General features: G+C 41.6%; 3 protein-coding genes across 3 annotated transcripts in view; 1 reads left to right on the forward strand and 2 right to left on the reverse strand.

The window, feature by feature from the left end:
• LOC137159023 (E3 ISG15--protein ligase HERC5-like) overlaps positions 1-24,889 on the forward strand; it is a 50,392-nt gene that overhangs the window by 17,287 nt on the left and 8,216 nt on the right. Inside the window, exons 11-20 of the mRNA XM_067557161.1 lie at positions 50-155; positions 908-1,091; positions 1,458-1,630; positions 5,961-6,068; positions 12,567-12,683; positions 12,761-12,880; positions 20,753-20,896; positions 21,738-21,904; positions 23,522-23,588; positions 23,806-23,888. Coding sequence (XP_067413262.1) covers positions 50-155; positions 908-1,091; positions 1,458-1,630; positions 5,961-6,068; positions 12,567-12,683; positions 12,761-12,880; positions 20,753-20,896; positions 21,738-21,904; positions 23,522-23,588; positions 23,806-23,888 — 1,269 coding nt within the window. The remainder of the gene's footprint in view (positions 1-49; positions 156-907; positions 1,092-1,457; positions 1,631-5,960; positions 6,069-12,566; positions 12,684-12,760; positions 12,881-20,752; positions 20,897-21,737; positions 21,905-23,521; positions 23,589-23,805; positions 23,889-24,889) is intronic.
• On the reverse strand, positions 15,261-16,144 carry PIGY (phosphatidylinositol glycan anchor biosynthesis class Y). Its single transcript, XM_067557163.1, has one exon. The coding sequence runs from the start codon at positions 15,994-15,996 to the stop codon at positions 15,781-15,783; it is 216 nt and encodes a 71-aa protein (XP_067413264.1). The 5' UTR covers positions 15,997-16,144; the 3' UTR covers positions 15,261-15,780.
• PYURF (PIGY upstream open reading frame) lies at positions 16,063-17,614 on the reverse strand. Its single transcript, XM_067557162.1, has 2 exons — positions 17,308-17,614; positions 16,063-16,204 (listed from the first exon to the last, which is right to left on the reverse strand). Exons 1-2 carry the CDS (start codon positions 17,523-17,525, stop codon positions 16,063-16,065), a joined length of 360 nt encoding a protein of 119 aa, XP_067413263.1. The 5' UTR covers positions 17,526-17,614.

Genomic DNA, 24,889 nt, shown 5'->3' on the forward strand with positions numbered 1-24,889 from the left:
ACAGAAGAGGAGCAGATCTTTCACATCCCTGACTTCTTTTCCCTTCCAGTAGAGACAAACATTTCAGAACCTCCAAAGAAATCTCAGGCGTAGATATGTCAGCAGTGCTTCTTTTTTGTGAGAAGATGAACAAGAAGCCAAAAGTCTTCCAGAAGGTAAGCAGTGGTGTAGCTCTGGGTCGTAGCATTTTTTTTCCACAAAGGGATGCTGACAAAATGTAGGTCAGGGTTTTTTAAGTGTTTTTACAGACCCTAACATAAACAGGAGAAAACAAATCTGCTACCTCTCAAAGCTGCTTCCAATGTCTTCCAAAGACAGTTTTGTTTGCTGTTATTCTTTGTATTAAATTAGGAGTTGCCAAGATATTATGATGAATGCCACATAATAACCTAGGTTGATAGAATGTTTTCATGGTGTTTTTGTTTTATGTTTTGTTTTAAGCTTGTTTTCCTAATTCAAACTCTCCCTGCTAGGGCAAGAGAATCAGAAAGGGAAACTGACTATAAGTAAAACAGCTCAATCTGCAAAATTTTAGTGCAGAAGGTGTGCATTGTGCTAGGCACTGTACTAACACAGAGTGCAAGACGGTGCCTGTCCCAAAGAGTTTACAGTTTCTAAATTGGCAGATAAATGGACAAGGGTGGAAAAATTATTATCCTAATTTTAGACATGGGGAAAATGAGGCACTGACAGATTAAGTGATTTGCCTAATGTCATATAGGAAATCTGTGGCAGAGTCATGAACTGAACCCGGATATCCTGAGTCCCAGTTCAGTGTATGAAAGAAGATAATGCATGAAATTGAGAATTCTGTATTGGTCTTGCTGCTATAAATAATAAATTATGATGGCAAAACTCCACTGCATTTTTACATTTTTCTTCTCTTTCGGCTCCCTCAATCCCCCAGGTGATCTCTGCAATTATGAAATTGCTGTCTTCACTGTCTTCCTCTCCCAGCTCACCTGAAGCTCTCCGAGTCTACCTGATCATACCTGTCCTTTTACAGGGACAGAATAATTTATCGGACTGTCCTCTTGATCGGCTAGCAGAAGCCATCCTGAGTCTCCAACAAAAGAACCTGAAAGTTCTTGGTAAGGTCTGGTAGCAGTACAGCTGGATCTCCTGAAATCCTGAGCACTTTCTAGTGAGGGGCAGGGGGAAATACTCCCATTGACTTCACTGGGGCTAGGATTTCACCCCAGATATTTTCTACAATGGAAAAGGATTTTGATAAACTGCTTATGTAGAAATAGATATTAATGGATAACTTGTCTGGAGCAATCTACAGATAAAAGCATTATTTGAGTTTGAGATTTACTGGTTTAGTTTAAAACTAAGTGCTTTATTCATTTCATTTAAAAACAAAACAAACTAATGTTTGTTCAAAGGACAGATCTTACTGAGGACTATTTGCATGTTGTCGAAGGTAGAGGTTTCACCAGTTGTTTTCTTTACAGAATCCATGTGGTCAAATCTAGAAATATCCTTTTTCAAGGACCTAGTGAGCATGTATCAAAGGGTTTCCAGAATCAATCTCTCTCGTTTCATCAGACAAGTCAGAAACTCTGAAGAGGTTACCTGTGAACTGCAACTGAATAGGACTCTGAAAATGCTGCAGATTCTTTACCAGGTAGAAAAGCTCTGGTGGGTTAGAAATTACACATACGATTAGAATATATAGAATATTTATTTCCTGAATTTATGAACATATGACTTTCATACCTAAGGTGAAATTGTGTTTACACTTTGTCCACTCAGTGCTAAGAGAATGGAACTGTAATGTCAGATCATTGTTGCTTTGCCCCATTACCAGGCCCCGTTGGTCCATTGCACAAGAACAACCTGAATAGAGGTCTGCAATCAGTGAGTCTGAACTCACTAAATTTCCCTCTTATTCTTCCATGAGGAGACTGTGACATATTGGGGAGGGTAGGAAGGGCAGCAGCTGAGTCACTCCTGCCCTGTAATCTTGGGTGCCTCACAATGCCTTACTGAGGTAGTTCCCACCTGGGCTGTTCACAAAGTCTTTCAGCATGCAAGCCACATCCTGAATGTTTGTGTGTAATTGCAGCCTGCCAGCCACACTTGGGTTACATTCTGGCTCTCACCACCAGCCTTGGTTATACTGTAGGGTGTTCCCAACACGCCCCTGGTACTGGATGTTCCCCCAGAAATGTCTGTCCTTTACTGCACAACCCTCTCCTGGACAGGACATATATTTTAAGTCCATTATTCTTTTAAAGGAATAATATGCACCCAACTTGTCACCTGAAATGGAGTTACCCAGATACGTCAACACACTGGATTAGATAAAACAGTAAAACAAGTTTATTAACTACAAAGAGAGATATTTTAAGTGAGTACAAGTAATGAGTACAAGAAAATAAAATAAGACATTTACTAATGCCTAACTTGAAATGAAAAACATGTCCAGCTGGACACTGGGAGACAAAGAGTCTATGTGGAAGGATGTTCCCTGCTGGCTTTTTCTCACCTCTTTGAGCTTTCTTTGTTTCCCTCCCTGCTTGATAACTCTGTTTACTGCTTAAATGCAAATTAAGCAAAGCACACATTCCTTTGTTTAGGACAGACCTGTTTGCCAACTTCTGCTTGGACAGGGCTGTGCGGTTTGGAACGTGTTAATAACTCCATACGAGGGAATTTTTATAACTTCATATATAGTGTTGCCACCCATATTTTACCAGGACAATAATGACCAGCAAATTATGAGTTTTCAGATGATACCTCACAAGACATACTTTGTATGAAGATTATTACAGTAGTGTGTAGATATGGATACAGGGGTGCATTCTGTCACAGGGACACAGGGCCTTGTCTCTCCACACTGCCTCCTGCCTCTCTCCAGTCCTTTGGCAGCATAGTTCTGAAAGAGTTGAGTTGCCATGGACTCCCTTACCCACCACTGCAAACCTCAAGCCCCATCTCAGACCTGTCCCTGGCTGACCCCCTCCAGAACTCCGGAGTTCAAACCCTTCGGAGTACCTATGGGGAATGGCTTTCATTTGATTGTGAAAAGGGAGGAGCTGCCTGTGCCAGGATCCATGGGTTCAGTCTCCCCTTTGTTCACGTGCCGTGTCCCCACTCCCTTCCATTCCAATGGAATCCTCACTTCATTCACCACATATCTTGACTGTAAGCAGCCTTCATGACCTCTGTCCAACATACTCAGGCAACTACACAGCACTTCAAGATGCTACACATGTGAATCTAAGGTTGTACAACAGGTGTACTCCATTATTGGAGAAACAGTATGCGACAGTGTAATTAGAGACTGTACCAGAATGTATATGCCCAAGGGCAAGAGCTAGAAGTGTCCAGGTGTGATCTTTTAGGGATCACCCAGACCAGAAAGTGGTTCTGTCACCACCTGTCTTGTAACTTTGGGTGCCTTAATGCCATCCTGCTATGGCTCAGAACTCTGACACCAGTAGTCGGCCTACCAGCATAAAGGTCTCAACCCTGGCTTCCACCAGCCTAATTATTCCTTGTAGGATGACCAGTCCAACACCCCCCCCTCCCCCCCCCGAGTTCTTAACTGCCAGACACTCTGGTTTGTCACCTCTAAAGGGTGAAATCTGCCTCCTGTTATCAGTTTACTTTGGCATGCACACTCCACACAATTTGCACAATAGAGATCTGCCGGGGGGGAAATAAACAAAAAGGTTCCTTATTAGAAAAATCAGAGATTCAAAGATGAAATAGTGAGGGAAAGCAAACATATACAAGTTACACAGAAGCTAAACATATGGAGACAACCTCAGGCTTTACACTTTTATATTAACTAAATTCCCTTTTTAATATAAATTACCTATTGCCACAGTTTCCCAGTGTGCCCTCTGTCCTACAGGAGATCCAGTGTTTCACAGACAGCACTCTGCTTAGAGGCTGGTTGTAAGTTTCTGAACAGCCTTAACTTCAACCCTCTTGCCTTTTGACAGGATTCGCAGACAATTATTCCCCTCTCTTTCAGACTGCAGTAATTCATGGTTACACTGAGTAGGGGAAACTCCCTCTTTCCCTAGTTGTTTTCCATAACTGGGGTTTTCTTTTCAGTTGCAATGTCTTTCCATTAACTTTAGTGGTCCACCATTGTCTTTCCCTTGGTTGTACAACGGCTAGGTGCTTGGAGTTAGCTTGGTGTAAACCACAAGCCTGGGAGGTGCTCCTCTCTGCCTGAATGCTTCTCCACAGGGCTAGAGAGACAGGGTGGGTGAGGTAATATCTTTTATTCTTTTTATTCACCAACTTCTGTTGGTGAGAGAGACAAGATTTCAAACCATGCTTGTCTCTCTTGCCAACAGAAGTTGCTCCGATAAAATATATTACCTCACCCACCTTGTCTCTCTAATATCCTGGGACCGACACGGCTATAGCTATTCTCCACAGTACTGTGAGGTGATGCTCTCGTAGCATCCTAGTTACAGTTACAATGTTCTACACATATACACATGCATACATTTATAATCATAGCCTGTATACAGATCTCCTAACAACCATTGATGTATATTTATATGCAATAGCATTGAATACAACCAGTTGATTCAATTGCTTATTCTTTAGCATTCAGACCTTCTGTTCTCCTCTGTGGGTGTCTGGACTCTGATTGTCATAGCAAGTTCCTCCTCTTGTGTGCCTTTTCATTTGAAGCTGAGATTTTCAAGGGAGCCTATAAGAGTCAGGGGCCAGATGAAGTCAGGGGGACTGTAGTCATTGATTTTAGTGGGTGTCAGCCTTACCCCAACATCTGCAAACTTGAAAACATAAAACTAGGCACTTAATTCCATAGGTAGACACTTAAGTAAAAGTGGTCTGGTCCTTAAGAAGTGTGATGAGCCCCACTACTCCAGCTGAAGTAACTGGGAGCTGTGGGTGCTCAGCAGCTCTGAAAATCAGGCCTGTCTTTAATAAATGCCAAAATATGAATTTAATTTCAGGGACCTTAGTTTGAAAGTGTTGGCCTTGATTTCAGGACTGCCTCAGACAACTCTGCCAGACCTGCAGTCAAAAAGTGCCTCATGTCTTGTTGGTCCTGCCCCACGCCAGGGGCAGGTTGAAATGTGACTGTGATGTTTGCTGGTTGCACTCTAATGCTGCAGAAGTTGTTTCACACTGAGCAGCTGCTCTGTGGTCATAATAACTTGAGTCCTCTGGGGAGCTAAGGGTTCTCTCCACTTTTATTACTGTCCTGGTTGTGTCACGTCACAGGTTCCACCCCCTCTTCCTCTTCCAGCCATCACTTTCTTAACTCTCTCAGCAGGCCCATGCACCAGTTCTGGACACATTACTTTCTGACCACACCCACTGGGTTTGCCCTGCAGTTGGCATAGGATTTTGGGGTAGATGGGAAGTTGGAGAGAACTGGGGTAAACTTACACACTGAATCTTGGGCCTTATATAATTGGGACGGTAATGTAATGCCTTTATTGGAAGCCCTGGATTTGCTTGAACTTGATTTTTATTTACTCACCTGGTCAGAATCCATTTTTCGTCTGATTCCTCCCATGTCTCCGCTTATTAGCCACTTCTAAGTAAAAGGCCTTTCTTTGTCCCTCATCTCCGTTTGGTAGAATTTTCAGATATGGCATAATACAAAGGATCTGATTCTCACTTACACTAAGGCCCTTTTCCCCCACTCTTGTAGTGAAGAAGGGCCTTAAATGAGTATAAATGCAGTATGTGCTCACTATAAAGAAGCCTTAGCATAAAAGAAAATCAGGCCCATAGAATTCTCAATTAATACACAAGTATCCTATGATTCTTAGCTGTATGGTTCTATATTTATGGTATTGTTTTTGCACTTCTGCTCTTGTACATTGCTTTGCTCCTTTGTAAAAAGTGCTATGGAACATTTGCAATATAGTTCTGTTTTATAGATTAAGTGCTCCTAGCTCATAGGATCTTCTGGCTAGTTCCTTTTAATACTATGTGTATCAATGCAGGTGAATTCCAGTGCTGGTTTCAAAATACAAGAAAACAATTTCTATGTACCTGAAGTGAAGGAGGCAAGAGACATTTGGGGACAGATTTGGTATTCCAATAAGGGAACAGTAAGTATAACATCTTTCCAAAACTGCAATATAGTTTTCTACATCCTCCTCACTCCTTGGGCTGCTGAGCATTAGGCTGACCCTCATACACCATTTAGAGCAGCAAGGCTCTTCTAAGTTGTGCCAGCTGACCGTGACTTTCCAGGGTTGTTTTGGCAATCAGAGATCAACCGGGCAGAGTCATGCCCCAGCTACACGCCCTTCACTGAGGGCTGGGAATAGGAACTGGCATAGGAGCCGGCATGGGAGCCAACATTGGTGCTTCATGATCTGGAGATTCCCCTACGCCTGAGGTAGCCATATCCACTGGCTTTGCAATGCTTTGCATTGGCCAATCAAAGCAAAGCAGCTGCAGTGGGAGCCAGGATCTGGCCCATTATATTTCCCTTTATTTTTGTGTTTATCCATACAGGCCTTTGAAACTTTTCACCAGGAAGGCCATAGAACATTTTAATTTCTTCTGAAGTCATGGAAGTGAGCAGTGTAACAGCTTCAAACAAATCTTCACTCCAGATTTTGTTTGTTACTAAGGCCCACTCTACAAACTAACTCGCACCTATTTAACCAAAGGTGTGTTCTCAAATTCTGGTAGTTAAACTGGTAGAAAGCTCACTTTTGAACTATAGTGAAATTGACATAAGCCATTTGATTCAAATGTGTCCACACAGGGCTTTGCACTGCTTTAATTTAAATGAGTCTTTTATACAGAAACTGCATCTGGGAGAATGGGGTATGACTCCAGGTCTCAGGCTGAGTGGATCTGTGTTTGTTTTTTCTAACTAGCAGCTATAATTCTGCACACAGTGCTAAGTTTATGTTACATGAGGCTGCTTTGTAGATTTCCACCTTTCTTAACCATAGATTTAATAAGGCCTTGTCTTTCCTAGGGAATGTGCCCTGATTCCATATATCCGTGCATCAGGGCAACCGATAGCATGTAGAGCTGATTATAAGCCATTACTTGCACTATCTAAGGAGAAGATGCACTGGTGCAGATCACAGCTATTTGTGGCTTTCCCTGTCTATACTAAAGGTTTGCATTAGTTCAGCTGTATCCATGGTTTGAACTGATGGCTGAAATCCTTAGCATAGATGATAAGGCCTAAGTTTCATCCTTGAGGTCTCTCATATCTTTATCAAATAGTGGACTTTGGTTTTGAGTCTCATTTGTTCTTAAAGAGTCTGTCTGTCTGTGTGCTTGCTGCTTTACTGAGATATATACTATGGTCTGTTTGGAGGCTGTGTGCTGAGCCTAGTAGCCTGCTAGGCAAGGCTGAGTTTCTTCATGGGGCTTTGATCCCTAAGTCCTTTAGGATCCATTAACTGTTAACCAAGGGGCAGGACTACTCAGGGAGAACCTTATATGATCCTAAATGAGGAGCTAGTGAACAGAGGAGTTTAAAGAGAGCTAGAGACAGAGTAAGAGCCATATATGCCTGATTAACAACCTCTGAATTTAGGCCAATAAACATGCCTCCCCTTCAAAAAAAAAAAAAGCTACAGGAGTATAAAGAATGCAGGCAGAAATCCAACAACTCAGTGCGGGCTATCCACTTTATTGCAGCATGTATAATTACCTGGCTCGCAGGCAGGTGGCATATGTATGCATTTGATGCAAACAGCTCTTGGCCTCCAGAGACACAGTGCAGGCTCTTGAGGCCAGAGTGGCTGAACTGGATGAGCTAAGGAGAGACAAAAAGGGACATGGACAAGACTTTCAGAGACACAATAGAATGGTCCCACCTCCCATCTGCCAGCCTCTGTGTAGTTGAGGAGGATGAAAGTCTTGGGGAAGGAGAACATCTAACTGGAGCGGAGGGAAATGATCGCATAGTTGGGACCCTGCTTCCAGATGATGTCATGGTATCCTCTCGCACTAAGCATACCTCTCCAGGGGAGGAAATCCCAGGTATTCGATCATTTAGAAATATAGATAGTTGGGTTTGTGATGACTGGGAGAATAGCATGGTGAATTGCCTGCCAGGTGTGAAGTTTGCGAATCTCTTGGGACATCTAGACAATCTCATGTGCAGTGTTGGGGGGGAGGCAATGGGCGTGGTACATGTAGGTACCAATGACATAGGGAAAGGTAGGAAAGAGGTCCTGGAGGCCAAATTTAGGTTGCTAGGTAAGAGATTAAAATCCAGGACCTCCATGGTAACATTCTTTGAAATGCTTCCAGTTCCAGTTCTGAAGGAACTCAAATATGCAATTGCACAACTACTAAACGTGATATGTAACCACTTTAATCAGCTTCTGTACCAGATGGCTGGAGGATAGCTAATGTGACACCAATTTTTAAGAAAGGCTCCAGCAGCAATCCTGGCAATTACAGGTTGGTAAGCCTAACTTCAGTACCAGGCAAATTGGATGAAACTATAGGAAAGAACAGAATTATCAGACACATAGTTGAACATGATTTGCTAGGGAAGAGTCAACATGGCTTTTGTAAAGGAAACCATGCCTCACCAATTTACTGGAATTCTTTGAGAGGGTCAACAAATATGTGGACAAGGGGGATCCAGTGGATATAGTGTAGTTGGACTTTCAGAAAGCCTTTGGCAAGGACACTCACCAAAGGCTCTTAAGCAAAGTAAGCAGTCATTGGATAAGAGGGTAGGTCCTCTCATGGATCAGTAACTGGTTAAAAGATAGGCAACGAAGTCGGAATAAATGATCAGTTTTCAGAATGGAGAGAAGTAAACAGCAGGCTCCCCTTGGGACCTGTACTAGGACAAGTGCTGTTCAACATATTCATAAATGATTTGGATAAAGGGGTAAATAGTGAGGTGGCAAAATTTGAAGATGATACAAAATAACTCAAGATAAGTAAGTCCAAAGCAGACTGAGAAGTGTTACAAAGGGATCTCACAAAACTGTGTGACTGGGCAATAAAATGGCAGATGAAATTCAATGTTGATAAATGCAAAGTGATGCACATTGGAAAACATAATCCCCACTATACATACAAAATGATGGGGTCTAAATTAGCTGTTACCTCTCAAGAAAGAGATCTTGGAGTCACTGTGGATAGTTCTCTGAAAACATCCACTCAATATGCAGCAGCAGCCAAGAAAAGCTAACAGAATGTTAGGAACCATTAGGAAAGGGATAGATAATAAGACTGAAAATATCATATTGCCACTATATGAATCCATGGTACGCCTACACCTTGAACACCGTATGCAGTTCTGGTCACCCCATCTCAAAAGAGATATATTGGAATTGGAAAAGGTACAGGGAAGGACAACAAAAAAGATTAGGAGGATGGAACACGAGGAGCCATTAAAAAGACTGGGACTTTTCAGTTTTGAGAAGAGATAATTAAGGGGGGATATGATAGAGATCTATAAAATCATTAATTGTGTGGCGAAAGTGAATAAGGAAGTGTTATTTACCCTTTCACATAACACACAAACCAGGGGTCACCCAATTAATAGGCAGCAAGCTTAAAACAAATAAAAGGAAGTACTACTTCACACAATGAACAATCAACCGGTGGAACTTGTTGCCAGAGGATGTTGTGAAGGCCAAAACTATAACTGGGTTCAAAAAAGAACTAGATAAGTCCATCAATGGCTATTAGCCAAGATGGGCAGGGATGCAACCCTATGCTCTAGGTGTTGTAAGTCTCTAGCTGCCAGAAGCTGGGAGTAGACAATGGGATGGATCACTTGATGATTGTCCTGTTTTGTTAATTTCCTCTGAAGCACCTGGCATTGGCCACTGTCGGAAGACAGGATACTGGGCTAGATGGACCATTGGTCTGACCCAGTATGGCTGTTCTTATGTTCTTACATTTTAAGCAATGAACAAAACTGTCTTATCATCCAGCAATTAGTCATAGAAATCAAAATTCCCTATAATTTAAATATTGGAGAAACCAGGTTGCTAATACCTAAAGTAAGGAGAGAAAAAAGGGAAAGGGCACTAGAATATTTGCCGCCTCCTTCTTGAACTCCAAATATATTCTATAGACTGTAATGTATTTCAGTTATTGCCTACTATTGTGCATCATGTGGACAATGGACTTTACTGTATTTTTTCTTCTTAAATAAAATCTAATGGTTATACTTTCTAATCCAGTGACTGTAATCACATTGCAGTTATGCTTTTAGATAAGCAATTCAGTCATGTAGCTCACCTTCTGATTGTATGAATTAGTGGTAGTTGGTTATTAAAATAAAAATGGTGTGATTACCCTGCAATTGCAGTGAAATTAAAAACACTGTATTATGAAGTATAATTAAATTAACAAGGAAAGAGAAGGGAAAATAAGAGGGGATGGTAGAAATAATACCAAAGCAAACACTAAATAACACACAGACTGAGGTTTTTCCCTAATCAATATAGAACTAGTAACCAGTTTTTCTTTTTGATGTGGCATCTTGAATTAGACTATTTTGTATAATATCTATTTTTGAATATTTTCTAAAAGGTACCAAAAATAATGATAAATCATTTTGCTAAATTTGTGCATTGATTAATCCTTGGTCCAGATGTTCACATTACTAGTAGGTAACTCATTCTTTTGTAGAGTGCATTGCAGTACCTGGAGTATAAAAGGTGCTATTAAAAATCCTATTCTCTTTTATTAGACTCCAGAACAGTGGAACAAAAGACTGATTTCAAAGAGTAAGGAAATGATATCCATATCCAATTAGAAACTGGCCTTTGGACTAACCTACTTCTTGTTGTCTTCATGAACTGTGCAGGAACACTCAGTCATCCAAAAAATCCCAGACAGTTAGTAGAAATGGCTCTGAGTGAAAATTAGTTATAAGAAGCGAAAGGTGCAGATTGGTTGCTTGGAACTCAGAACCCAACAGAATTCAAGCTGGGTTTGGATTCTAGTCTATTCAACAAACCTCTTTCAAAGTCTGTAAAGGTTTAGTTGGCCTGGGCCCCTCAACTCCTGCCCTACACACACCCTTTCCTAACCTCAGTTTTCTTTGGGATGGGTCTGGAATCTGACTCCCCACTGCTTCCCCTAACATCTCCATAGTGTGCAGCTTCAGCGATCACCAGGGAAGAGTTATTGTCCCTTCCAATTCCTACAAGAGGAGACACTGGGCAGGGAGTAGCCTATCCTACATGGCAGCAGGAGAAGGGAAATATTTGGAGTTCTTCTTGCACCAGCTTTTACAAATAAAATTTAATTGTAAACCTCTGGGTTTTTTTTTTTTAAAAAGGGTGTAAAATGAGCTCATGTGCTGAGTATTCAATACTCACTTAATATTTCCATATTTCATATCTGTTTTACAGCAGTTTAGTGAGAGCTCATCCACAGCGGTAGAAAAACATTGTGGTTATTCTGTGGAGTATAATAGTTAATTAGAAATATAGCTGAACACATTTTTCTTCCTAGACCTACCTAATGTAGGTACCTACTGCTATCTTTCTTGCTTTGTAGCTGGAGAGATGTAACCAAGAGAGGGATGTGATTTTTTTCATCCGGGCATTCATCTTCAGAGCCGAGTTCTGATCATTTTAGCCACTAAAGCTCTGATCATGCAATTTGTTGCAGCTTGATGACTCCAGCGGGGTTTCCATGTGGATAAAAGAGTTGACCCACACACACAGGATGAGGCCCAACCTCTCCAAAATAATTTTGGAAGTATACCAGATTGAATCTTCCTCCAGTAATTTACCAAATAAGTGTTTGAATAGGCATAGGTACTATCGTGAGCAGCACAGTTCTCAAATGGTTCAGATGTCTCCATACCAGCATTTCTCCCATATTTGCCTGAAAACTTATTCATAAAATGGTCCACTCTCAAAGCGTGGGGTGTTATTTTTCAGGTTTTGCAATGTAGGTGAAATCCACAAGTATCTATTAACCCTGATTGTGTTTATAACCTATACTCACTGTTCCCTTTAATTGGTTAACATATAGCTTCTGAATATTAATCATGTGATCTTTAATGATAGCTAGCATTGAAATTTAAGAGTAGTGACAAACAAAACTGCGAGGGAGGTGAAATCCTCTGCAATAATTCAATAGATTTTGAAGAAAATATGCAAAATTTATATAAGCTCTCTGGGAATCTCCGCTGCCCGTGCTCACTGCTATAATTATAATGGCTGGGGCCAAATTTCCAAAGCAGCTTGCAGAAGTGTACCCAGTTTGCAAATGAAAACCTTGCATTTGTGCACGCAAAATGCTAAGGGCCTGATTCTGATTTCAATGGGCTACTTCTGTAATGAGTTATTATGCACTATGAATAAAAGTGCAGAATCGGGCTTTAGGAATTCAGGTGCCTACAGTGGGGAACAGGACCCATAAGTGGCTATTTTAACACACAAATATGGGATTTCACTTTTGGAAGTCCCTTTTGAAAATATGGCCTTAATGTACTTTACATGGCTATGAGATTAGACAGAGGGAGAACTGACAATCCAGCTTGTCTTTATGGTAGTGACCCCTGAAACTAGTGTCAAAGTGACATTTTAAAATACATTTTCCTCATTGAAAATGAAACTTCCTTGTCATTTCAGAGGGCTTTGTGGAAACTGACTGAATACCCTTGCATCTTTGACATGGAAGATAAGATTGTGATTCATGACATAGACCGCCACAATCTGTGCAACACATACAACGTAGGTATTACCAAAGTCAATGTTTTTTTTTTTAACTATTTAAAAAACAAATGAACGTAAAGCTTCTAACACATTTCTGTTTTGTTTTGTAGCCATACTTTTTACCCATGCTAAATTGGTGGGGTTTAAAAATCAGCAGAGAACACCTCGTGCATGACTTGTGGCAGATTTTAAGGAGCACATCACCTAAAACATTTGAGAGCTTCCTGAAAGTAAGAAATCAAGCTTGATTATTTTGTTAGATGTGAGCATATTGCTCTGGAGTACTTCAGCCTTTAACATAGCTAATAACCAACACAGCGATCTTTTCAGCATTCTGCAGGCATATTAAAATCCACTTAAAAATGAAGGGTGGAAAAGTATCATGGAAGTTACTTGAAAGCATGTTCCATGTGGGCTAGAATTAAATCCTGAGAGTAAGAGTTATGTTCTTGGCACACCTGGCAATTAAGTTTTGTTTGATTAAAGCAAATGGCTAATAGAAATAACCAGTGAAAGGCAGGTGGTTTAATTTGTTATGACATAGCTTTGGGTGGACAGATGACTAGCTGGCTAAAGGAACTGGTAAGGACAATCATGTCTTTCACTGCTTGGTCACCTCCTTATGGTTGTTGAGTAGTCTGCTGTATGTGAAAGTGGTGGCCAGGCAAATAAGTCTGTACAACAAAAGTCATCTCCATGACTAGCACTGAATTGACTTGGTCACAGAGACTAACTGCAGCTTTCCCTACTGAAGATGGTTTCCTGCACACCACAGATGCGGTGCACCAGTGGCACAGTGTGGGAGATGATTGTATTGCTGCTGCCACCTCTGGTGTACAGTCATGTAGCTAAAAAGGAGGCTTCGGTTTCCATTTCTGTTGGTCTGGCACAAACTCTATTGGAAAAACAATTAGATGGATCAGTGACCTTGCAGCAAATCTGGATAGTGGACTTTAATGTAGCTGTGCATGGATACAGGATCAGCATAGATCTCACTACAAGATCAGGGGGTCAGATGGGCTTCTATTTTCCACTCATATTATCAGCACTACCCAATAGGAGTGCTCTGGTTATCATATCTATGCCACTCGAGACAGCAAATGCAACAACTCTTATCTGATTTTGGTCGTGGTCCTCCTTCCCTGCCAGACTGCCAATGGTTCTCTAAGGAAGTAACCCTACATCTACCATAGCAATGTGAACATTCAGGTCACTCTGCCTTTCATGTCACCCCTTCCAGCATTGAATACCCTGCTTACAGCTTTGTTTCATTAAGCAACACATCAGATATACTGTCTGCCTACCTAGATTATAACTAGTTGCTTTTTTCTAGAGCATCTTACTACTGCAGTTCTGATTTCTCAGTAACTAAGTCTTTAAGAATGTTTACTTGTAGTTTGGTTTCTGTTTCTATAATTCATGTATGTAAACTACCCACCAATTAAATCCAAACTCTGTAAAAATGGGATAAATGTGCTACCTGATTCCCAGAGTTAGACTTGACAGGCAGGGAGGTAGCAGAGAATGAATCTGGTAGACTTGTATTCTTTAATTTATTGCTGTACTTGTTTTGTTAACTTGTACAAATGGCTCCTTCTTACTTCGACACAGCTTCCACCTCTCATGGAGGTGGAGTAATTTTGCATCAGCTGCGCCAGTGTAGTGCTTCTAGTGTAGAATTGCCCTAAAAAGTTATGTAGGGAGAGTTTTCTGCTCTTTCACTCTTACCTTCTTGTATTTTACATCAAGGTGGCAGTGGTATGAATAAGGACAATTTGTACATGTATGGTCTAGCTCATGTAGAGGTGTCACTTTTGCTACCCACCATTCTGTGTCTGAACAATAGAGTTGTGTTTCTCTATCCAGCTGGGAGCTCCTATTAAGTTAAAATGATAGGCACTGGTTGATGAAGGGCTGTCTCTATGGTGGGGTAATGCACTTTATGTGGGTGTGATTTCGAAAGCGCACAAATGTGTTGTGCATTAATTGGTCCCTGCTTTTGCAAACTCAGTGTTCCCTAGTGCGCTTTCACATCGTAGTTTCAAACAGAACTATGTTGAAATGCACCACCACAGTGTACCCAGACCACTTAATGCACAACACCTTCCTGTGCTTTACAAAACATTCCACCCCCTACTCCCATAGCACGCATCACCCCCCCCGTGTAGATAAGTCCTAAGACTTAACTTCTCAGCCATTTCTACAAGTTACTTGACAGTGAACAGTGGGCACTTTAATGAACCATTCTCAGCCCTGCTCTGCTCCCTCGTACTGCATTTCCCAAGACAGCACAGAGCTGGCAAGGGGCTGAGGAGAGGGTATGATGGTTGCTGCATGCTTCACTATTGCTATCCTCAGTTGGCAGGGACACTGCCAATTGGCACAGGTTCCATGAGATCTGCTATCCTGTAATAATAATAATTCCTACTTCAGGAATGACGAGGGCCCTGACTTAATTCCCCCTATAATTTCAATGAGAAATTACTTTTCACTTCTCCCATCTAAGATAAAACGTGTACAGTTACAGTGCCTAAATGGATGCCCCCTAAAATGTGGCTGCATTTCTGTAGTGACTGAAGAGCTCCTCATACAGAGTCTGCAAAGCCTATGTGAATAAAAGTTTGATTTATTATACTCTTTATTTCCATAGCAGAGTATGACAACTGCATTCCATTGCAGACATAAGTTCACACCAGCCAGGCCACTACAAAATGACAGTGCTGCTCATTTAGACTCACCATAACCTATTTAAAATAATTAATCACAAGCAGTGCACTAAATTTGTTCTTAGCAAACAGACACAAAACACTTCTGACATATTAGTAGCGTAGCCTTCCAAACACACCCATAGGTTTTGAGAGGACACACTATAGTGGAGGAAGAAGAGGAAATGTTAATTAATTATCTCTCTCAGCGGTAACGAAGCCATTGTGCATCAAGGCTTGTTCAGAAAGTTACAATGGCAGTGGGAGAATAATAAAGACCACCACTATTGCTAGTCTTGAATAGGAGACTATTGCAACTGCATGGAATATAATGTTAGGGTCTGGAGAGGTGAAGATACCACTCCCTCAGAAGACCCACAAGGTTGGCAAGTTACTTCTGTGGTGCCCTCCAAGCTTTTGCCGTACTAGTTATGTCTAAAAAGTTTAATACCCATCCATGTCCAAAGGTGAAAGAACACATACACTGGTATGGTAATAGGAAGCAGCAGACTGTAGAAACACAAGCTGGTTGTGCTGGTGCAGCCCTCTGGGAAGTTTTCATCCACATTGGCTGAATAAAACAGACCAGCTAAGGACACCAGTGGAACAAGTACTGTTAGCATAGGCAGTGACAGGAACATTTTTCTTCCCCGGTTACTGTGGGTGTAGGTTAGTCTTCAGGTTTTGCTTTTAATTATAATAGGTATTTAGGTATGCTTCGATTCCTCATCCTGGGCCTTTCTGTCAATCATCCTTGCCGCCTGAGGGATCATATTAGGAATGCCATCAATGATTGGATACGCGATGCCTAGCTCTTTGTTAATTAGTTCGTTGGTGGATTCTTCATACCTGGTCAAATAATTAAAAAAAAAAATACAGCTGAACGGTAGATACAAAGATCTGAGTTAGAGGATTATTTTTTGTTTTTACAAATCAGAAAATGTTTTTATGGGGGGCAAGGAAGTGGAAGGACTGACAAATGTCTCTACAGAAGCATATAGCTAGGAAGTAAGGAACTATTAGACTTATCGTAACGAAAGTAACCAGGCCACATTCTCAAAGCAGGAAATCATGCCTTTAAATAAAGATACTATTTAGAATGGTTGTGGGATTTCTTCATAACAAAATGTAGAACATCTAAGCTATAAAAATGAAACTCTTGTTAACCCCTTAAGCACCTCACACTAGTGTGGTGGAGAACTAAGATTTTGTGTAGAAAATTCCATTCAATTCAGTTTTTCTTCACAATTATGTACTTAAGGCTATTCATGTGGCACTTTGACTGGGTTTGCATCTGCCATGGAGAAGGTTTTAAAATAAATTATGGCACACTAGCTTCCACAAACATCACATATTTTAGTCATGAAACCTAGAGGTTGCATTCTGTCCCCACCTTTTGCTGTATTTCAATTAATTCTAGTACATATAAATAGCATGCCCATGGAAAGAAAGAGGTAAAAAATGGAGAGCCAGAGTGACACACACACACCTTCCATTTTAACTAGCTTCCCTCCATGAGCAAACCTGCAGTTCAGTTAATGAATAGCTGCAGAAAAATGGAAGTGAGTGCCCCGCCAAGACTTACTCATCAGATGGTGTATGTTCTCTTTGAATTAGCTTTAGGATTTAAACCCGCCTGCTCTGTGATTAAAGGATCTCTCTGGGTTTTTCAGTGGGACAGAGACATTCCATGGATGCTTTGAAATCGGCCTCATACAAATCTAGTTACAATCTTGTCTCTGAAGAAGGGGGGAAAAGGCCCTTAGCTGAACACTGCCAAAGCTCAGCCAGAGCACACTGTGTTAGTGGCAAAGGGGAGGAAGGGCTACTAGCAAGAACTGCCGGGCAAGGTTTTCTAGCTTGCCTGACGCAGGTCGGACTGGTGATCACCAGGAGACCTCCTGGCTTTCCGATCTGGGAGTCCAAGAAAGGGGAGAGAAGGCTGGCCTCACCTCAGTGGTTTCTTCGACAGAGGGCAGACCAGGAACTCGAGCAGAGCGGGGTCGAATGCCTGGGGCTGCTCCTGGCTCGGTCTGTCCGAGGAACGTCTCAGGGCTGCAGCGTGTAAGCGTCTGTTCGCAGCCGCCGCTGGAGCGCCTGCCCGGAAAGCCTGGGGGAGTCTGCCCAGCTGCAGCACTGATGCTAGGGTCCTGCTCGCATTCCCGAGCATGGTCCTGCTCAGCCGCGGCGGGGCCTGCTGCTCTGCTGACTCACGCCCGCTGCTGGCTCTGAAACTACTGGTTCCTTCCTGTGCTGGGCTGTAGGAGTCCCTGTGCAGTTGAGGGCTTGCACTTCGGTTCCTAGCAGTCAGCAAATGACTTGGGAGGCTTTGATCTCAGCTGTACAAGCCATTACCCCTCCCCCGGCTTTCTTGAATTGCGGTGGTTAGAGCCACTGTTGCTTCATTGGCAGCAGCTCACTTTTCCTTCAGCCAGTGCCAGGTGGATTCGTGTATCACTTCGATTTAGCTCTCTGCACACACTCACAACACAGGCACTCACCAGTAGCTAAGCCATTTCTCCTACAGCTGGGAAGGAAAAAACTGTTGCTAGCTGTTTGTATTTTTTAAATACTCTCACATACTAGGGGGGACGCACTGCAATAGAGAAATGGATCAAGAGGTGTAATCATTGAATCGCATTCTAAGCACTTCCTTTAGCAGTTCAACCATTATCTAGAAGCGGACACTACAGGAAGCTATTTGTGCATTTTTAGGAAAAGTTGTTCCACCGTTCCCAAATATACACCCCCCCCCCCCACCTGACAAGTTGTACTCGTTTTGAGGGGTTAGGGATACTTCCTTGTTTTGAGTTAATTTTTAGTCTATTTTTATTTCTCATCTCATTGTGATGAGGAAGGAATTTGTTGAGTTGATTTCAGTGGGACATTGGAATTTCTTTTGAAATCTCACTTGCTCAACATATTACAGCTTGACTGCTCTGAACCTGTGTTTTCTGGGATTTATAATTTGCTTGGGAAAAAATAGTTCCAGTGGAAATTGGAAAAAGAGAATCTAGGGCCTTTAAAACTCAATTAAAAAAAAACAAACAAACATCAAATACTTGGTGACTAATGTGATTCAACATAAAAACGAGAGCAAAAAATACTAAATTTTTGGCAAGCGACTCAGGTCTTCCTTATAGCCCACCTTTTGTCCTGAAAATCTGCTGATATACAGAAAAGGTTTAAACTCCCCAGACTGGGTCAGCAAATTCCCCAGTGCAGCACTTGCTTTGATGTTCAATGCAGCAGAGCTGCTCCTCCAGAAGAGAACACTCTGCCAAATCTTTCAGTAATAATCTAAAATGTAACTGAAGCACATCTAGAAGCCACATTTCCTTTCAAATGTGCACACAGCCACTGGATTTTGTAAATGCTATTTGCTACTGCTGTGGTATGGCAGGAATGGTGGAGCAGCAAAACATAGCTGGGAGGTGAAGTGGAGGAGCAAAGGAACACATGGGAGAAATTGGCGGAGTAGAGAAGTATTTTGGAGGAGTAGAAAAATGCAGAGGAGAATAGAGTGCAGAGCACTCCAAAAAAAGCACACACACAACAGAAGAATCAAGAGAGAGAGAAAGATCCATTATTCTGTGCTCTCATTCCTGATTTAACGCAGTAGGAGCCTGAATTTATTATAGATATTCATGAGGACATTTCCTTTTACTCTTTACAAGTTGGGCCTATGTGACTGCTATATGTGCTACAATATTTTTCATAAGAATGGCTAACACACATTTTAAATTACATAGTATTACATTTATTTACACAACAGTCAGGCAAGGCTTTTCAGGCAACTCCTAGCTGGATAAATAATTCTATCCAGTGGTTCTGAGATGACCAGAAACCATGACCCAAAAAGATCATGTGATTTATTATTGTCACCAGAATGGCAAGAAGGAATTACAGCTTTTATACAGCAATTCACATTTTGGGAGTACAAAGTTGTCTGAGAACCCATACACAAATGATAGAGCAGAGTAAATTAATATAGTTTTATTTTAATGGTATTGTCTGTATTATATATAACAAAGATCAGGTTTTTTAAATGCAGATATGGCTAACATTTAATTCCTGGAATTAAAATTAGGTAGTACTAACTGATTTCCGCTAGATGGTGCCACACACTATAAAATATGGTTTACAATAGATTTATAACATTGGAAAGCATAGAACCTATCAGTAGTGTTTTCTTTACGTTAATTTAGTGTTCTTGAAAGGCCAGTGTCTCCTTTCCATTCTCTTCTCCCACTGAGCCACCTCAGAAGACAGCCTTGGAAAGAGTAGTCTCCTGCTTCTGCACACACAACACACTGTGCATAAAGCCACCATGCAAATTTGCCTTTTGTGTAGCCATTTACATCAGAGCAAAGTGGGTGTAGAACATTACCAAGGCAGAATGATAGCCTTTTCCACTCACTTTGCTCTAATATAAATAACTGCACCGGTTGCAGACCAGCAGTGATACAGATACTAGAAGTGAAATCCTGTCCCCACTGAAGTCAGTGGGTGTGCTGTCACTAATTTCAGTAGAGCCAGGATTTCACCCCACATATACTGTTACTAACACTCAATTGTGGCTTATAATTATTACAGTGGATGTCAATAGCTGTCTGGCATCTTTCAACAGCACTAAGAGCAAAAAAAGTCATTTAAAATATAAAATATTGGTGCAGTAAAGTAACCTGTGAAAACTGGGCGGTGGAAGAATTAGTGCCTTGGATTTAAGGATAAGGATCTAATCTGATTTGTCAGATTATGGTACCAGTACTTCCAACTTCAAACATTCAAAAAATAATGTCAGGCCCCAAAAATGATAAAACTGGCTTAAAATGCATAAGATCTTTTAAAATAATACATTTTGGATTCTTTTTATTTGCCTCCTTGTTTTTGAGCCTGCATTCATGTTTTCAAGCTTGCTTCTGCAATTACAAAGGCTGGACACTTTTTTCAAAATTGCAAGAGGAGAGTCTCACGTATGCACATGGCTCCAAGAGCTGGGGCTTTCAGAAAAATATCAACCATCACAAGGGTCACGATAAAATTGACAGTTGACAACACTGGGCTATCACTTATACCTTTTACGTCTTCAATCTCCATCCCACTGTCCACTATAACAGACCATGATCGTTCAAGAGCAAACACATTGAGTGGGTCCAATTTTATGCTAAACAGCCACTGCAGTTGTGGGTGTTCATTTTGTTATTGCCACCTCTGCAAACGAGGGCCCCAATCCTGCAAGTTTACATGCATTGACAGTCCCTTGAGCCTGCATCAAGCCCACTGCAGATTCGGAGCCCAAGTAACTGTGTAGTGCTGGGAAGAGTGGTGCAAGTGATTATTTCAATAGGGACACAAAAGCAGTGATATTGTTGGGGTCTCTTGGGGGCTATTCAGGTGAGATTCATTGGAGAACAAGGTATGGATGATGGAGGGTTGTCCCAGGAGTTCTTCAGTATCATTACAAAGGAACTGTGTCATCCAGGAGCACAGATATTCAGATATTTTGAGGACTCCATGCTGATTTGGTTCCCCACCCAGGTGAGTATGAAAATAATAGTTTTTAACCTCATCTTAGAAAAAAAAAAAGTCTCCTTCTAGCTGGAATTTTGCCACATAACTGTCACTCCCCTTTAAGTTTTTATGAACAGCATCCCCAGCTGGGTTATATCTTCTGTGAGAGAGAGACTGAAAAATGTTGCTGGTCTCCCTGTGGACAGTGCTTGGATTCCACTGAGCAAACTCCCCCTCTATTAGGGAAATCCTGGAGTCCCACCAACAACCAGATTCTCAGTTAAAGAAGTTTTCAGTTTAGGTTTTGGGCCTCAGAAATGATTGCTCCTTTAAATAACATGCGCAGGATTCTGTATATATGCAGTTACTTCTCTATTTATCCATAGAGTACATCTACAGTGCAATCAGGAGGTGTGATTGCAGGATATGTAGACATACCTGAGCTATTTTTGAAGCTAGCTTGAGTAACAATAGCAGTGAAGCCACAGTAGCATGGATTAGCCCCAGCTGCTCAGGACCCTGCGTATGTACTTGAATGATTGTCATCTGTGCTGCTGCTGCAGCTTCACTGCTGTTGTTACTGAAGCTACCTTTGATGTAGCTAGCTCAAAGTTAGCTCAGGGATGTCTACATGCGCTTGCTGCAATCACACCTTTCCACTGCAGGTTAGACATAGCTATCAGAGAGTGTAAATGACTTGCCCAAGAACTCAGTGGCAGAACGCTGAATACAATTCACAGATCCAGATGCACAGTCCCCTGCCTCTAACCACAAAACACGCTCCCTCCCCATTATAATAATAATTAAAAAAAAAAAAAAGTCATTTTTTTTGGTTGCTTGTTTGTTTTGTTTTTTGAACACAAACTAGGTACCAGGAAACAAAGACACCTTTTTCCTGATTGGCATTCTGTTTGGAATGGCACTGTATAACATGAAGATCGCTCCCTTTCCTTTCCCTCTCGCTCTGTACAAAAAGTTGCTGGATATTCCACCCACTCTAGAAGACTTAAAAGAGCTGTCTCCTGTGGAAGGGAGGTATGATGAAATGATTGCCAAAGCTTTTTGCCATGGAATAAAAGTTGGGAGACGTCTCCTACTTTGTGGTGTGCATAGCTCTGTGTTTAGTGGTTTCTAACTGCAGTTATTCAAATACTTGCCTTCAATGAACCTCTAATACCATACTGCTTTTGATATGATAATTTTAGGACATGGACATGCTCCGGAGATGAGACATTCAGGGATATATCTGCACTGCAAGTGGCTTGCAGCACATGTAGCCATACCTGAACTAGCTTTAATCGAGTTAACGAGAGTATCAGTAGCAGTCCAGCTGCAGCAGTGTGGACTAGCTGGCTGAGTAAATACTCAGAGCCCTGGGTGGGCTAGCACAGCTCATGCTGAAGTTCATGCAGCTGTGACTTCACTGCTATTGATACTCACGCTAACTAGCTTATAGCTAGCTTGCGTAGGTTTACATGTGCTGCCATCATTCCTTCAATTTCAGTGGAGACGTACCCGAATGGTGAAACCCTGGGTCCACTGAAGTCAATGGTGAAACTCCCATTGCCATCAAGAGGGTCAGGATTTCACCCTAAATGGGCATTGGAAGGGTGATGGGTGGGGTTTAATTGCATCACTGAAAATGGATAGGTTAAGATTATTATTGGCTATAATTTAGACCTGACTGAAAAACAAAGATTCATGTCATCTAATAGTCTCCTAATTGGGGGGTTATCAATTTCTGATGTTGATTCTGTTTTAGCAAATGTTTAGTATAACAGCCGTACTGTACTTCCCTATGCTGTGTTCATGTCAGATCTGAGAAACTAGGCTTTGGCTGGGTTAGTTTTTGGATAAGAGATTTCAGATATGTACAGCAGGAAATGGTGGTGATGATTTAGTAGATAGCGTTCTTCTCCTCGATTCAATATTGAACTGATGTCCTACCATGATATATGGAGATCCTCTGATGCTAGTTCTGGCTGATAAGTAAGAGACCAGGATCAAAAAGATTGCATGGCAGTTTATTTTGTTTGTTTTGTAAGAGCATGTCTATTAACTCCGGTGTCTTGGACATATTCCAACTTGGTTAAATGCATTCTGCTTACCAAACCTCCTCCCCCTGCTGTTTCACTTATTTCACTTATCACCATAGCAACTAGGTCACACAAAAATTTAAAAAAACCCTTGAACTACATCAGGAAACCAAATTAGCAATACATTTTCACTTCCTGTCTTAAAACTGCTTTGTGGTGCTGCTGTGCAGTCTCAGGCTTTGATTCTGCACCCACTTATACCTGAGAGTAGTCATCAATGGGACTATTCACAAATATATAAAACTGTTTGTAGGATTGGGGTCTGAGGCCCCAGCCCTACAATGAGCTGGGTGCAGGCTGACCCATACGTCTACATGGAGTTCCCTTTGAAGTCAGGGAGGCTCTGCTTGGACCCCATGAAGCTCATTGCAGGATCAGGCCTTAAGTTTGTAGACTAGATATAGACCAATTTGGGGTCATTCAGAATGCATGGTGCTAGATAAGGTGTAAGCCACAATATAGCTATGTTTATATGTATGGAATTAGGAAAGATTTTTCTAACTTGAACTAACAAAATTATTTAGAGTCTATTTCCACTGTGCTTCTTTTCTGTTAGAAATCTTCAAGAAATCCTGGATGAAGACTATGATGACATCCTTGAGAACATGATGATGGATTTCACAGTAAGCCATTATCATCCTATTTACGGGTCCAACTCTACAAACATTTATACATAGAGTAACTTGATTCATGAGTAGTCCCATTGAAATCAACACAACTGATCATATAAGTTAAGTCCTCACCTTCAGAAGTGTTTGCAGTGTCAGGCTCTGTGTAAAGAATAGGAATGGTATATGTAAACCAGCATTCAATTTTTAACTTTGCCTTTGACTGTTGTAGATCATGAAGGAACAAGGAGGATCTATAGTTTCCATCGAACTTAAAGAAAATGGTGCAGATATTCCAATCACAAAGCATAACAGGTAAGTTTTTCCTGAACCTTTTTCTTGTCTTGTTCTCTCTCTCTCTCTCTCTCTCTCACACACTCACACACACACACTTTTCTTTAACCATCTAGTGTTTTAGTTTCTGTCTTGGAAGAGATATAGACTTATATATTATGGTTTTAGACTGTAAGATTTTTCTCATGAGCAATGTGTTTGTTACATAGGACAGAAATGTAGTTGGAAATAGAAGTTAATTAAACTTACAGTGTGTCAAGGATATCCTCAACAAAGAGGTAACTGGAGATAGTCTTTGGCCTGTGTTGTGCAGAAGATCAGACTAGATGATCTAATGGTCCTGAATGGGGTTAAAATCTCTGAATCTGAAAGCACCGTTTAAGAAGTCCTATATATAATATTTAAAATGGGTTGATGGTATAGAATTACAATTCCAGTGAATTATTCCGGTCACAAATAAAGAAAAGAATCAAACTGATTTAAACCTGTGTAAATCCAGAATACTTCTATTGATTTCAATGGGAGTTACTCTGGATTTATACCAGTGTAAAACAGAGCAGAATATGGACCAGGGATTTGTGTTCTGTGGCAAACAGCCAGCTTCACCCTAGTGGGTCTCACGCTTTTACCTCTCATAGTGGGCCAGGACATCACCAGTTACCCTGTCTCCCCAGGGAGGGGGGTAGGGACCCGGACCCACCCGCTCCTCCAGGTCCCAGCCCAGGGCCCTATGAGTAGCAGCTATGTGCTGCTGGCACCGTACTCACAGCTGCAGTCTTTTCCCCTGGGCTAATTTCCCCCCTCAGTCCTTCTGGCTTCTCAGGCCCTGCTTCCTTGCTGCCTGGGCTGGGCTTCCTTACCCAGGCCCCTGTGCCTGGGGGTGTATCTCAGTCCTGCCAGGGGCAGGTTTCCCCCTCCTTGGCCCAGTACCTCTCTCAGGATTCCTCTGATCTTCCACGCAACACTGTACTCCTTTCTGCTCCTCCACACAATCTCTGCACACCTCTCTGCTCCTTCGCACG

This window comes from Emydura macquarii, unplaced genomic scaffold (assembly GCF_026122565.2).
Source record: "Emydura macquarii macquarii isolate MOO-44397 ecotype Brisbane River unplaced genomic scaffold, CSIRO-AGI_Emac_v2 contig_1790, whole genome shotgun sequence".
Lineage (NCBI taxonomy): Eukaryota > Metazoa > Chordata > Testudines > Chelidae > Emydura > Emydura macquarii.

Excerpts from the sequence above, each read along its gene's own strand:
- PYURF (XM_067557162.1), bottom strand. The coding sequence starts at position 17,525 with ATGCTCGGGAATGCGAGCAGGACCCTAGCATCAGTGCTGCAGCTGGGC. Across the intron at positions 16,205-17,307 it reads CTGTCGAAGAAACCACTGAG|GTATGAAGAATCCACCAACG; the intron begins GTGAGGCCAGCC and ends TTATTTGACCAG.
- PIGY (XM_067557163.1), bottom strand. The coding sequence starts at position 15,996 with ATGTTCCTGTCACTGCCTATGCTAACAGTACTTGTTCCACTGGTGTCC.